This window comes from Corvus moneduloides, chromosome 7 (genome assembly GCF_009650955.1).
Source record: "Corvus moneduloides isolate bCorMon1 chromosome 7, bCorMon1.pri, whole genome shotgun sequence".
Taxonomy (NCBI): Eukaryota; Metazoa; Chordata; class Aves; order Passeriformes; family Corvidae; genus Corvus; species Corvus moneduloides.
In genome coordinates, this window is record NC_045482.1 from 8,559,462 (window position 1) to 8,574,022 (window position 14,561).

The 14,561-nt window shown below is 40.9% G+C and overlaps 1 protein-coding gene across 7 annotated transcripts in view; it reads left to right on the plus strand.

The window, feature by feature from the left end:
- MYO1B (myosin IB) overlaps positions 1 to 14,561 on the plus strand; it is a 110,197-nt gene that overhangs the window by 10,869 nt on the left and 84,767 nt on the right. For 6 of the 7 annotated variants that reach the window (XM_032114081.1, XM_032114084.1, XM_032114086.1 and 3 more), the window contains exon 2: positions 4,836 to 4,976. In XM_032114081.1, the coding sequence (XP_031969972.1) occupies positions 4,842 to 4,976 (135 nt within the window). In that variant the 5' untranslated portion in view covers positions 4,836 to 4,841. Of the gene's footprint in view, positions 1 to 1,384; positions 1,488 to 4,835; positions 4,977 to 14,561 lie in introns of those variants that run through there. The other variant, XM_032114082.1, reaches the window with a different exon arrangement.

Below are 14,561 nucleotides of genomic sequence, written 5' to 3' on the forward strand. Positions count from 1 at the left end.
CTGGCAGCAGATGGGAAGGGTCTGGAGGGAAAGCAAGGGTTTCCTCTGGGTGGTATCAACGTTTTTTCACGCCTGCTGATGTCGGGAAATCTAGCTCTGAGTGAAAAGGGCATTGTAACAGTTCAGCTGCAGGGCCTGCCTCAGTTTGCCTGGTGAGCCAGCACTGGGTGTTTCCAAAGAACTTGCACCTTCGGGGCATCAGCCAGAGGCTGGTGAGACACAGGGTTTGCTGGGCAGCAGGACAGGATAAATTTAAATCCTGCCTCTTGCTAAATTGGTACTTAGGCTTGTCATGAGCAGCCCGAGATGATGGTTGCAGCCCCTTTTGGTTTTGTTTTGTTCAAGTAATGACATTGTGTCCCTGGCTGCTTTTTGCAGCAGTGGTCTGTCGATGTCCTCACTCTGTGTGGGCTGATTGCTCCTGGACACAGGAAACAGGGAAGGGGTGGGCAAGCATAATTACAGCCTGACAGGGGCTCAGGATCAGACCTGGAACATGAAATCAGTTTGAACTCCACTATTGAATTACTGGTGTTGCACATTTGTCCCTGTTAAGATTTAGAAAAAGGGGGTTATTTTCTACAGTGAGCTGGTTGTAGTGAACCAAAGGCTTGGGTTTTTTTTTTTTTTTGTTTTTAAGTAATCGGAGCTTGCAGCATATGTAAGCACATCTGTGTCAATTTTGGGAAATTGTCCTCTTGCTACAATGCCAGGAAAGACAAAAAACCAAGCCACCTCTGCAGCCAGTGATAGTTCCAGTGCACCAAACTTCCAAGTGTGAGCTAAGGCCTGCACAGCTGTAGGAAGCTGCTGACAATTGTTGCTGTTCTGCTGTTGGAGGGTGATGTGGAAAACCTCGGACAATTCCATAACATGCTGTATGCCAATAACAGGGCATTACTTCATTTCCCCCATAGAGAATGTGTGCATTTCATTGTGCAAGGCTTCAGGGGTTTTGCCTATTCTCTGTATCCTCTTCTATTTATAGTTCTTATTAGCTCTTGTTTCAGAATGGCCAATGATATGACTGCTGTGGCTGTGGGATGCTGTGATTTTTAATTTGCCATTTTTGTGGCCAAGAGGGGCAAGAAGGTTTTAGATTCACCCGGCCTGGCTGGATGGCAATCCCAGGCACTGCAAGCAGTGGATGCAACAGTCTGTGTTTTAAAAGGCTCTGTGTGGCGTGGGAGTGTGTGGATAAAAGCATTTTAAAGACACAGCCTGCCCAGCACTTCTCCTCCCAAGCACCTTGTCCAACATAAAACAGATCAAGCTGTGAAGGATTACTGAATAAACTTTTAAAGAATTTTTCTGAGAATGGAAACATGTTGCAAATGTTCTCACTCCATTGAATTAAGGACTATATATGAGACTGAAGGGAGGAAGAACAGATTTGACAACTGTCTACAGAAAAAGGAGGTATTTTGAAGCACTGCTGATCTTTCCTTTAGGGACAAGAAGAGTAAATTTGGGAGAAGCCTCAAGTGGTAAGTGGGTATGGGTGAGACCAGGGAGTGTTGGAGGAAGAATCTGATTTGCAGACTAGAAGCATTAGAAGACTTTTAGGGTTTTTTTTCTGAGCTAAATTTTGCTATATTAATAATTTGCAGCTGTAATCTTTGTGCGCTTGCTTTTAATTGAATTTCTGAAATGACAGTGCAGTTCAAATAGAGCCTCCCAGCAGTACCTCTATTCACCTTCCACCATTCAGCAGGCTTCATTTGAAAATCATTAAACCTCTCCTTGTTTAATAGGATACAACCCAGTCTGGTTCTTTTCTCTATCCTAAGACCGAGTTTGCCTGTGTTTGCTCTCTCACCAGCACAGCTGTGGCTTTGGTCACTCCTGATCTCTCAGGCACTGGGAGCAGGTTCTGGTCCCATCCTTCTCATAGATCTGGTTCTTGAGAAACATTTATCTTTTTAAAGGTGTGTGAATATGTGCAAAAGGAGAAGCCGCTTGCTTTCATGTACTGTTCTCCAAACTGGTGAGCATGCTGTCAGCAGTGCTGATGGAAAATATTAACAGCTGCAAGGCCTCTTTGAGTATATGGCAAATACTTGGACATTAATTTGGATTGAGTTTCTGAGCTTTTTCTGGAGTTTAGCCATGTAATGTTGCAAGGGTTTGGTTTTTTCTTTTCATGTGTAGTGTGCTAATTTTTGACTTTTTTTATAAAGCTACTTCTAAAATTAGTATTTGGTATTTTCTAAGTGCTGTATATTAATCTTCCACTACATTCTCCTAGCAGATTAATTTCAGTTATGAAGTCCTATTTAATTGATTAATATATGTTTAAACATTGTTGGTTTCTCTTAGCAGTGCTTTTTTCTCCACTTTTTACCTCAGGTAGACAACCAAATTATCCCACAAACTGGATTTTCCTTTGTTAGCTAAACCAGAGCAGGGATTATGATTGGATTCCACCAAAGCAAAGGCTAACAACAGTGGTATGGCAGCATACTCTTGAATCATACATAAGTGTATGAGGTAATCTTTAATGAAGTTTTGCAAAGGCTAGGCTATTGAAAATGATTTTGAGCAATCAGTGTTAAATGAGTCATCTCAGCCTATTGTCCAATTTTTTCGTCATTTGGGTTTCTAGTATTTTCTAACTTGCAAGTTAATGAAAATATTTTAACCATAGAAATCTGTAAATTATTGTGGAAGAAACGAAGATGAAAATTAACCTTTGACCATAAACTCGAAGTTTTCCAATATATTGTCAATATATTAAGTTAATATTTGTGTACAACTTCTTGATCCAACTTACAGTAGTAGGTATAGTGTCTTCTGCAAAACATGCCACTGAGTTTGGGAATACAGGGATGTTTTTGATCAGTTTGGCTTGCTCTTGCTCTTGAAATTCCCAAGCAGTGATGCATGAAGTGTGGTAGGTGGTATGTAATTTCACAATGGTAAATGAGGTATAGTACTTAGAACTTAAATTTTAGGTTTAAATTGCCCTTATTAGGATTTTTGTGTTGGCTTTCTTTATATGTTTGGCCACAAAGCCATTATTTAATAAGTTCCATATTTGAGAAGGGTTTTATTTTTTCAGCCTTCAAAAATTATTTGAGTTGTATGGTTGCTGTATGGTAAGTAATTAGGTCACTGAAGAAGACTGGTCGTTTAAATAATTTGTCTTAATGGGATGCAGAAGTTAAAGTGATACCTCTGAAAAGATTCTATGAATGTTTAAAATTTTTTTGGAGAGTCAGAGAGGTGAATTTTTAAGAATAAAAGTATCTTTCTCTACAAAAATACTTGTCCAGTGTTTCTGTTTAAAATAAATGCTCTTTTATTTGCTTAGCAGAGTTGACTCAGCTTTGGTTGGTTACCATAATTCAGCACTCTTTTTGCATTTCCATGTGAATTTCTAGTAATTCCCAGGCTTGGTTCAGGTTTTGGGGATCTTTTTGTATCGCTCTGTTAGCTGCCTGTGGAGCTGCACTTCTCTTCGTTGAATTTGGAAAAACATCAAGCAAGACTTAAGTCTTGATCTAAAATCCCTCAAATGACACTCACTGATGAAAAACATCAAATAATTTTTAGTAAAGTAGTGGCAGTAGGCAGAAGGGAGAGGTAAAAGGCTTTACTTGTTTCAAATTAGTTATCTGATGGAGAGCTTCTATGGCAAGGTAGCACTGATTATATAAGGTAATAGCTGCTCAATGGCATTGAGGGAAACAAGAAAAAATATTTAGAATTAAAATGTGCAGCAGGGATAGGGGAAACAAGGATAGCCTGATAACATTCCGTAGCTGGGAGGTGACAGCTGACTGGTGAAGTTGAGCTGTTGTTTTGTGTAGCTGTAGCTGTGCGGTGGCTGGTCCTTGGTTTGCGTGGTCAGCAAAGTTGTTCTCTCACCTCTGGTTCCCTGTTTGCTGGCTGCTGCTGTGAATCCATCCATTTTTCAGTCTCCTCACAAAAGCTGAAAGCAGTAACTATGTGCCTGGAGTTCTTGAGGAGCTCAGTAATCTCCAGCATTTGGATTGGAGGGATAAAAGGCTGGAAGGATCAAAGAAGTGCCAAGTTTTGGCCTGACCTTGACTTCTTCGTCTAAATGACTCCCTTTGTCAGACTTGCTTACTTTGTTTGATCCTGGTCCCCTGTTCAAGACCATCTTCTGACTTCTGCCACTCTGGTTATATTGATGCAGAGTCTCCACTTGTCAGCTGGATTGTTGCTGCCCTGTGAAAATGTTCTCTCAAGCAACAAAATTACAAGTGAATGAAGTCATTTGGTAGCTTCATGTAGCCAAACCCAGCACTGTACTGGAATACAGGCACTTTAGAATCCAAGGTTCATGAACTAAGATCAAATAGTGTGTTTTTTGTCTCTGAGTGGGTTCACTGAGTTAGTTTCCATTTCAATATTGATGGAGTTTGAGAAGTGCAAGTAAGGGTGAAAAAGAAATTCAGATTAAGGTGTTGGCAAATTTAAACCCTAGTTTGGAGATCCTGATGAAGCTTTCAATAAAACATGGGTTTGCATGCACTTGAACTTTGTGTTGAAGTCATCCAAATAATCTGGCTGTGATGCCCACTGGAATCTTCACTCCTGTTTCTAGGAGTTTCATGTTTAATGTACAGTGGACCAGAAGGCATTGTTGACTATTAGAAGTTAAATTTTGGAATCACATGGATTGCCTGGGTAGACGGAATGACTTTGAGAATGCTCCTTGGAAACATAATTTTAATGTAGTGTTCTTTGGTGGATTTTTAACTTTTATTCCTAAAGTAGTGTTACTAGAGAACGCCTGTGAATAATTAGAATAACCTTGAGCTAACCTTTGCTGTTGGTTTTATTCTTGCTTCTTTTGTTTTTCCCAGGACAAAATGGCCAAAATGGAGGTCAAGACGTCACTTTTAGACGACATGATAGGGGTGGGAGATATGGTTCTTTTAGAGCCACTTAATGAAGATTCGTTCATCAATAACCTGAAGAAGCGCTTTGATCACAATGAAGTTTATGTGAGTATATGTTAAGAAATAACATCCTATGGGGAGCTATGCTGTCATTCTTATGCTATGTGTTCATTTTTAAGGATACACACAGATTGAATGCCTGAACATTATCTATTGTATTAGGGATGTTTTAAACCTTACTTGTGCTGTAGTCTTTCCTGTACTGTATTCTTTGCACTTGATCTTTCCCATCTGGGATATTTTTCCTTTTTCTTTGTCCCCATTGCACAACACGGGAGACTTCTGATTTTCATAAAGACCAGTTCCAGAACTGCTGCTGACAGTAACTTCGATGCTCCTGTTTTCAGAGGGCATTTGCAGTTATAAATAATTCACTTACAGGGAAGGCTCTTCCAGGATGTTAGAGCGGGCTGAAGTAGGAACAAAACATGCTTGGAATATGCTAAGGCTGACTTAAATGTTGCCTGCTATCTTTGATTTGCAAAAGCATTGTGTTTATTAAAATGGTTGGATTTTAAACTAGATACAGTGAGCTTGGATATGTGTGGAAATAATCAAAGTCTTCCGGCATATTAATCTCTGAGTGATGATCAACAGGAGAGATGTTGTGAACTGGCAGTTGAAACAGGCAGGGAATGAAGAAGCAAATTGTGATTCCGGTTAAGCCTTTTATTTCCTGCTTCATCTCTTCGTTCCACTTTTGCTAAAATGTGCACGGTATTGTATCTGTTATACTGCTTAGGCTGTGTGAACTTAATGGTTTGTAGAGACTTGCCAAGGCTGCTGGTGAGCCTCAATATTAAAGGCAAAGTATAGCTATGATCTGCAAGCAATTGTGTCTGCAGCTTACTACAATCAAATAAGTGTTCTGTACTTTATTATAATTTAGTCTTCCCCCCCATTTTTAGTTTTTAGTGTGATTATATTTTTCATTCTTGCTAAGCATTTGGACTATCATGGTTTCATTATACTGGAGAATGGAAGGGAGAAGGTATGGAAGGATCTGTGCTGTTTTTGTTTGCTTCTTCTATCCCTTAGTTATAGTCTGTGCTTTTGTACCTCTGCTATTCATTGTCTGTCACATCTCAATTTTCCTGCTCAACCAGGCCTGCTCCCTTTTCTGGAGACATTAGGTTGGTAATACACAGTTGCTTGTAACTGCTGTTGTGTCATCTCCACTTATTTGTCCTTCAGGTTGTGCTGACAATTTAAATTAAAGAGAAAATTAAATTAAGACAAGGACTCTCAGTATCCATGAAAACCTTGTTGAGGAAGAAACCAAAACAATGTATATTTGTGGAAACATTTTTTTCCACAATGATTAAGAAAAATATCACTTTTTTTTTTCAGCTTTCCTTATACCCTTGAGAGTTACATTTGCAAGACTTTGTGTCTTAAATTTTCCTTGTTCCTTGACGATGTGTTCTGTTCCCTGTGGATAATAAGCCTTGGACGTTGATACGGGCAGGTTGATATCAGACTTCTCTTTTCTGCTCTTTCATCCTGCTTCTGGCAAATCCTTCATTTTCAACAACTGCAGTGGCTGCTGCTCCTGGGATTCAGAGGGGTTTTTTTCCAGTCAGTAGCTTGTATACTTAACATGTTCCACATCAGTTTTGGGGTTAATACTCTGTTCCTAATGGCTACAGTAACAGTGGGTGATACCGAATCATCTCATTCCACTTAAGAAAGAATGAAGGAAAAGGGAAGAGAGCTATTTGCCTGGAGATTAAAGAAGGCAGTACCATGCAGCCCAATCTTTGGGTCATAGTTGAAAGTTTTATTTAGAGCATTAAAGATACAAACCTGTTCTGTGAGGGCACCCTGGACTACGCAGTTTCTTGTGAAGGATTGCTATAAATCTTAAGGGAGTGGATTTCTCAAGGGGATTTTTTGGTTTCTTTTTTCTTTTCTTGTTTTCTGTAACTACTATGGATTGCAAAGTATTTAATTACATGTTTCTGCTTAATTCAGACTGGATTTTTTTTCTTGAAAGAAGTTGGTTTGAATGGCAAATGAGTATTCTGTTTTGTTTTTATCTGCTGTTATGAGCTAGCTGACAACATGTGTTCAAACGCACAGTTCTTTGAGAGGGAGACAGTGATGTATTTCCCCCAGTTTCTGATTCTATTGCACCTGGCACTGATGTGCAATGTAATTATCTGTATTGTGTGCTTTGGTAGGTAATACCAGGTGTCACTTTTCCCTAGCAATGTAGGATTCTTTGGCTTGCAGGTGGGAAGACCTGTTTTTTTAAGGTCTTACAAGCTCTGTGTGTGAAATCACAATATGAAGGCCAAATGTTGCAGATCTTTGCAAGTATTAAAACGTTCATTACATACTATGGTGGAAAAAAGGGATGTTTATGCCTGTGCCACATGCTGCTACCAAGTATGCAAGTTACTTGGCTTGTGATGCTGCATGGTTTTATTTACCAAATCACTTGAGAGTATTGTCTCCTCTCCATATCAGTTGAGTTTTGCTGCATTGCAAATTTTCATGCCTCTGTTGCATATTTTAGAAAACTTGTAACACAGTAACAGTTGGAATGGTGCTCAGTGTAACAACCACATTAATTTTCAAGTACAAACTCTTCTCTACTTTCTCCTTGTTGCCACCAACTCTCTTCTCACTCATGGCAACTACACTTTGCATTTCTGCTTTTAGACTCTGATAAGGATAGTGAAGCCTCTGTTACACCTGGAAGCAGGGCTTGTTTTACCATGTAAAATCTGTAGTTTGCATTCTGGGGAAACCAAATTTCACTATTAAAGAGCTGTTGTTGGTGCTTAACCAAGACTGCAGATTTCTGCTGCTCTGACAAGCTACATACAGAAATTGACCTCTCAGGATCCTTCCAGAGGGCACTAGGAATGGATTTATTCTTTAATGGCTCAGCCGTGGGCTGAAGTTCAGCCCTCACGTCAGTGCTCCACTGCAGGCATTACCAGAAGTTGTGTCCAAGTTTAAAGAACAAAGTCAAGCTGCAGCAAGCCAGTCTTGCCCAACATGGGTTTCTAAGCTGTTTCCTGCAGTCTGAAGGCTGTGTCTGCGCTACATATGTTAGTTTTAAAAGGGAGTTGCAGTTATAACCTTTGGAAGGGTTTGTTGTGAGGAATGAGACCTTTAACATGGATAGCTTTGAAGGTTCTGTAAGGTTGGCTGGATGCTGCACGATTGTTTGCCAGTCTTGGGTAGGTAAACGCACAAAGGGGGCTTACGAGAGAAGTGGGCACAAACTTTTTAGTAAAGCCTGTTGTGATAGGATGAGGAATACTGGTTTGAAACTAAAAGAGAGTAAATTTAGACTAGATAATAAGCAAGAAAATTTTTTATGATGTGGATAGTGAAACACTCTAACAGGTTGTCCAGAAAGGTGATAGGTGCCCCATCCCCAGAAACATTGAAGGTCAGCATGGGGTTGAGCTATGAGCAACCTGGTCTAGTTGGAGATGTCCCTGCTCATTGCAGAGGGGATTGGACTACAGACCTTTAAATATTCCTTCCAACTCAAACTCTTCTGTGATTCTGTGAAATGTGAGAGTCAGATCGAGCCATCAGTGAACAATGCCAAACCTCTCTCCTCCTCACAGCCAAAGATGACAAGATAGTTGGGCTCATTCCACTAGAAGATTTTTTTGCCTTTTCTAGTCTCTTTCACAGTTGTTATGTTTGATGCTGAATATTTGATGTTGGAGATCCAGGTGCCAGCTCCATTGGCCCCTTTGAAACTCTAGATCTTCTCCATAAGAGCTCCCTTTCCAAAAGCATTTAGATCTGGATCCTCTGATGGTCCTTTTGTATCATGCCAGGCACATTCACTGTAAGCCTTTCAAGAACATTGGGCAAAGTTTCATGCTGTGGTGCAAGCAGGGCAATGAGTTCCCTCGTAAGACTGAGGGAACAGACTGTGGCTTGATTACCTGTTGTTCAATTTTATGTGTATTTGGTGGAAAGTTTAATAGACTTGGGTGTTGTGTTACACACTAGAGTGTGAAGCTGGAGGCTGTGCCTATAAAAATAAGCATGAAGGCTGGTGGAGCTGGAGTTAGGCCAAATATTCTGCTAAAGACCATCAGATTCTGCAGTAATCTCATGCTGAGTGGCTTGGGGGAGGGGGGCGGGCAGGGTTTGTTGGGTAACACACGTGTTAATTGGAAATGGGAATCTTAAAGTTTAGTCATGTCTGGAAATGTCTGAGGTATGTCTGACCAAGAAAAATCTCATTAGAAAGCTGTAATTGTTTATTATATTGTTTTTTCAACTCTTAAACTTTACATTGATAAAATTTTCATCGCTCTTCCACAAAAGTTCTTTTCTGTAACTGTTGGTAACAAAAGCCCGTGGGAGTCTTTCGTTAACTTTACAAAGTAAAATGTGGCTCATGGGCAATGCATTAGCAAATAGGAAAGAATCCCACAATGTTGATTATTTGAAGGTTTCAGGGAGCAGTTTGTGCGGTTAAAATGTGTGACCTGCAGACCACATGGAAAACTTTAAATACATTCATAAAGTCCAGTTTGTGTGTGATTGATGAAATTTTGACTTGTTCTGTTGAACTCCCCCTCTTAAAGTTTTGGTTTTTTTTCTAAGTTGGCTGAAATATGCTCGCCCAATCCAGCTCAGCAATTATTTTTCCTTTGTAGTTTGGGATACTTACAAATGGGAGGGGGCATCTGTCTATATATGCATTTACAGTGACTCGTGAATGGTAGAGATTTTGGATAAAATGTAGTATTTGTACTGGTCTGAAACTTATTTTTATACTGGGTTTGTTGCTTTGTGAGGCATGTGGAAGTGTCAAGGGAGGTGTGAGGAGTCTGGAGGGGAGTGGAGCTGTGTAGACTCACAGGAGTCAGCCTTTAGAGGTCAGATTCGGCTTTATTCTGCTGCCCTGCACATTTTTCCCCACAGCTATGTTGTTTCTTGAAGTCTTCCCAAATTTGCAGAGGTCAACATTTTGTTCTTTACAAGAAAATGTTTGTTTGCTTTTTGTTCTTACAACAAAACAATCTTTCTCTGATGTCAGCGTTTAATTTGTATTTTCTGGTGCGTGGAGTTTGTGGGCTGCTTTGGGCAGCAGCAGTCTTATGTTACTGAACATTTGTTGTTTTATCACTGAAACATTAAATATTTGTCATTCCGGGGTAATAACTCTGTTTTATCTGTTTGAGGTACCATCGTCGTGGCTGCCTTCTGATGGCATGGCCATTGTGGTGCGCTTGTTTTGTAGACTGAGCTGCTGCCTGTTAATCTCTATTGCTTTAATATTTTAGAGTTAGCCTTTTTGGTTTTGACTTGCCTTTACTGCATGGTGTCTGTCTATACTATTGATTCATCCCATTTTCAGCTACCTTAGATTATTTAGGACTTCACTGAATTGCTGTCAAGCACAGTGGCTTTGTTCCTGCTGCACTCATACCTGGTATTCCAGATGCTATGTTTGCAAGAACAGGGTAGGGAACAGAATTATGTGAATGAGGCCAGTTGTTCTGGTTTGCATCAGCCTTGTGTGACCATCCCATTGCTGCTGTGAAGAAGAGAGGCTTGTGGTATTGGGATACACAAATGCAGCTTGCTGGGAAAATCCGTGTGGTAGTAGTAACTGAGTGATTGCTGAAGTTCAATTTTATTCTCAATTTCATTACCTCCTGATGCCACCATGGTCATGTTCACCTTTAAAATGTTGTTGTTGAGGCCAGGTGGGGTCCTTTGTTGGGTTTTGGTGAGGGTTGTTGTCCCCTGTGGTTTTTGGGTATGCCCTAGCTGTGCATGTGCTGGCTGGTAGCAGCACTGTGCTTTGCTGCTCCTGCAGCAACACGCAGAAGAGTCTTTCCTCCTGCCAGATCTGACCCTGCTCTCTTGTACTTTCATGTATTTACTTGAGTTTATCCAGCGAATCCAGCCTGGGCTCTGGTCTTCCTTTGGGAGTTCGAGGAGTGGCAGGTGCGGTGGCTGACCAGCTTCTTAAAGGCAGGGTGATTTGAGAGCTGGATCAGAGCAGCCATCCATTCGCCTGTGATGGGAGCCCAGGGGACCTGAGTTTCTTCCCATCTCCTTCTCTTCCTCTCTTGGGGAATGCCTGTGTCAATTTGAGCAATTTTCCCATCAGTGCTTCAACAGTTTTGCCCTTTGAGGGAAGCTACTGGGTTGTAGTAATAATATTGTTGCAGCTGCCACAGGCTAAGACTTTCAAGCCTGCTGCTTCTTCAGATATGAAGAAAGGCTTGTGTGCCCAAGGCACATCTTTTGCTGTGATAGCTTGTGGCCTAAGAAGTATTCTGCCTCCTTGCAAATCTTGTTTTGCTTGTTATCTAGATAAAAATCCTGTGGGTCCTCTGGCCCTTCACATCAGCCTGCTCTGGCAAAACAAACTTTATAACTTGCCCAGAGTCAGGAGTAAAGATTCTCAGAGGCAGCAGGTTGGCTGCTTTTTACCTTGAAGTGCTTCGTGGGAGGAGAGTTATTTATCTCAAGGCAGTGCTTTGTTTCCTTTCCTTTTTGTACGGCTCCCAGGATGCAGAGCCTCGTGTTTGAGGCACTGTTTGTAGGGCTGCATGCGGTATTTGCATGAAGGAGTAAGAAAACAATAATAAGGATCACAGAAAACTGTATGCATTTGGTGGGATGTATGTAGGGGTCTTCTCCTCCCCTACACACCCTTTCTTTATTTTGCCTCTGATGTGATGCTTTGAAAAAAGAGAGGAGAAAGTGTAGGAAATGCCTCCAGTTATGGTATTGGCTTTGCCTCAAAATACTATGCATTTCTTCACTAAGGTGATGATGACATTTGGGGCGTTTATTGTTGGTTTCAGTGTATGTTATATGAAACTAAAACACAAAAGGAAGATTAATGAAAGATCAACAAATGACAGAAATAGAAGCAAAAGTGTCAAAGTGCTGTAAAAACATGGCTTTCACCCTGAAGAGCACAGGTTAGCCTTGGATGCAACATGGCAGAAGGTTTCCCTTCTCTCCCCTCACATTTTATTTATACAGAAATAATGGAACATTTTTGAGTGAATGCTCTTGGTAATGTTTTCACCAATGGTTTATTGGCACAGACCTATCCACTCTTCAGCTCCTGTTTGCTTGTGAAAACAAGTCTTTATCATTTGAAAAGTGGGCAAGCACTGATGTTCGGGGGTGTTTAAATGCTGTCTCGAAAATTTCTCTTGTCACCTTTGGGTTGACTTCCTCATCATGTATTTACAGGTTTTGCCTATATTTGCATGGTGTGTAGAAACTGTTTGTATAAATCATCCCAATGTAGCCAGAGAGGAGACCAGTAGAGAGGATTAGTCTGCTTCATTAATAGGAACACTCAAGTATGTCATAATGATATTGAGGTCAGCAGCAAAGTTCACTGAGCAGGGCAGAGATTTCTGTGCCCTCAAGAAACTCAGAAGAGAAACCTGATAATCTGTGCTCATGCATCCACTCAAGTACTCGCTCCAACTTGCTGTATGGGTGTCTTTCCCTGGCAAATGATCTGCTCTTACTTCAGGGCTAGGATCTCAAACAGGTTGCAGTGTTGTTAAGGGCTTGATCCTGGCCAGTGTGGGTTGCCCACAGCTTGTCCAGACTGCTGCTGCTTGCACAGTGGCTTGCAGGATCAAGCCCATATAGAAGATTATTTTAGCAGTGTGGTTATCCTCTTTGACATAGGTTGCCTGTGTTGTGAGTGTTTGCTCTGGGATATGGATGTAGGCTTCTGCCTTTGTGTGACCTGTCTGAGCTTTGTTTTCTTATATCAGCCATCAGTGTACTTGGTACAGGACTGTTATTTTGTCTCCTCAGTTTCTTATTTTCCTTGAATGTTTTTCCCTTCTCAGTTTCAGGAACTCATCCACTGTTCTTCTGAGTAGTTTTTTTACAGCCTTTACTGTCCCGTCCAGGTTTTACAAGGCTGCCCATCCTGGTTAATAACTGCATTAAGCACACGGAGTAGCTTACCAGGATGGGGTATTTTTCTATTACAACATACAGACTTTGTCCACTATGTTTCTGGGACTAAAAGTCTGTTTCTGGGAAGGTGGGCTTGAGCAAGAGAGTTTTCATCATCATGGAGAATAGGCTGTGTTTGTTCAGAAATCCAGTGATACCTTTCTCTGCTCAAGCTCCCAGCTCACTGAAGCACAAGCAGCTTTAGCCCAGTACTGCCTCAACCTGAAGTGCAGCTGCTCAGCTTGGATCACAGGTAGAGTTTATTTTGTATGTGCTGTTGCGAAACGGCACCGGCAAACCCTGGAGTGTTACAGGATGAAATCCTCGTTTGTTTGTTTATTTGTTTGTCTTTTTCAAGTACCCAGCCCATCCCTCTCCACCAAGGAATACAAACACCTCCGTTGCCGTACACAGGAATACAGTAAACCAAAGCCCCAGAAAAGCAATGGGCTCAGGTGGTTTTGCTTTTACTCTTGATGTTACTCTTTTCCTTACTCTTTTCAAACATCATCTCTTGCAACTTTGTGTTTCCAACCTGAAAAAACACAATGGACCAGAGGCACAGTGCATTTAACTGTTTTGTTGTGGCCAACCACAATGTAAAACAAATTTGAGTGCACAACATCGTTGTTCAGGTAATAGTAGCTGGTAAGGTTTATTAAAATGGGAAAATTCATTATAGAGTGAAGTTGCAGTTTTAAATTTGCCAGGCTCTGTTTGAGATTGAGACAGCTCAAAAAACTTAGAACGTGTAAGTACAGGCTTCTTCTGCCATCTCCTTGGCCTCAGCTGTTCTGAACATGCAGCGGCACATGTGCTTATGAATTGGCAAGATCCAGAACTGCAGTAGGTCAGGCAAATACAAAGGAAAATGAATATTATATTAGAAATATAATTTTCATGTGTCACGTTAAAAAAAACCCCTGCAAAACCAAAACACAGCCCTCCCCTACCACAATGAAAATAGTGCTGGGCAAGCTTTGGTTTTGGATTAATTCCAATAAAATCTAGTCACACTTTTCTTTGATCTTCCTTTTTTAGCTCTCATTTCAATGAATAGTTTTGGTGGCATGATCTGAAACACTTCAAAGTTGTAGGAACCAAATGATTACTTGAGCATAGCCATTACTAAAGGAATGTGCATTATATATATCTGGAGTATTAAAATTGGCCCGCATAAATGGAAGAATATACACTAGCAATCTTATTTTACTAAAATTTCTTTGTTTTCTGTTTCTGTGCTCCAAAGTTTAACAAATAAATAGAGGGAAACCTTGTTGGCCCCTGGGAATTCAGTGCACTTGCCAGGTACATTAGTGCTTGGGGCATTTTACAGCAGAACTGACTTGTGTGCAGCAGCAACTTCTCTGGGCTGTAAGAGGCTACAAGAGGTAAGAAGCAGTGGGTTTGTTTTTAGCAGAGCTGATGAAAGGGATGTAGGATACAATTCCAGAAGGCTTGCAGCAGATCTGTGTAGATGTTTAATGATTTTAAACTCTGCAGAAGGTTGCTTTGCAGAGATTGCCACAGATCCAGAAAAGCTTTTAAGGATACGGAGCAGGCTTTTTGACCGCCCCAGCTGTACAACTTCTGTGCTGCAGCCTCAGCTGTTGTCAGTCGTGTTCCCAGGCTTCTGCAGATGCAGTCTTCTCTCTTCTGACCCTTGGGGCATTGCAAGTCTAA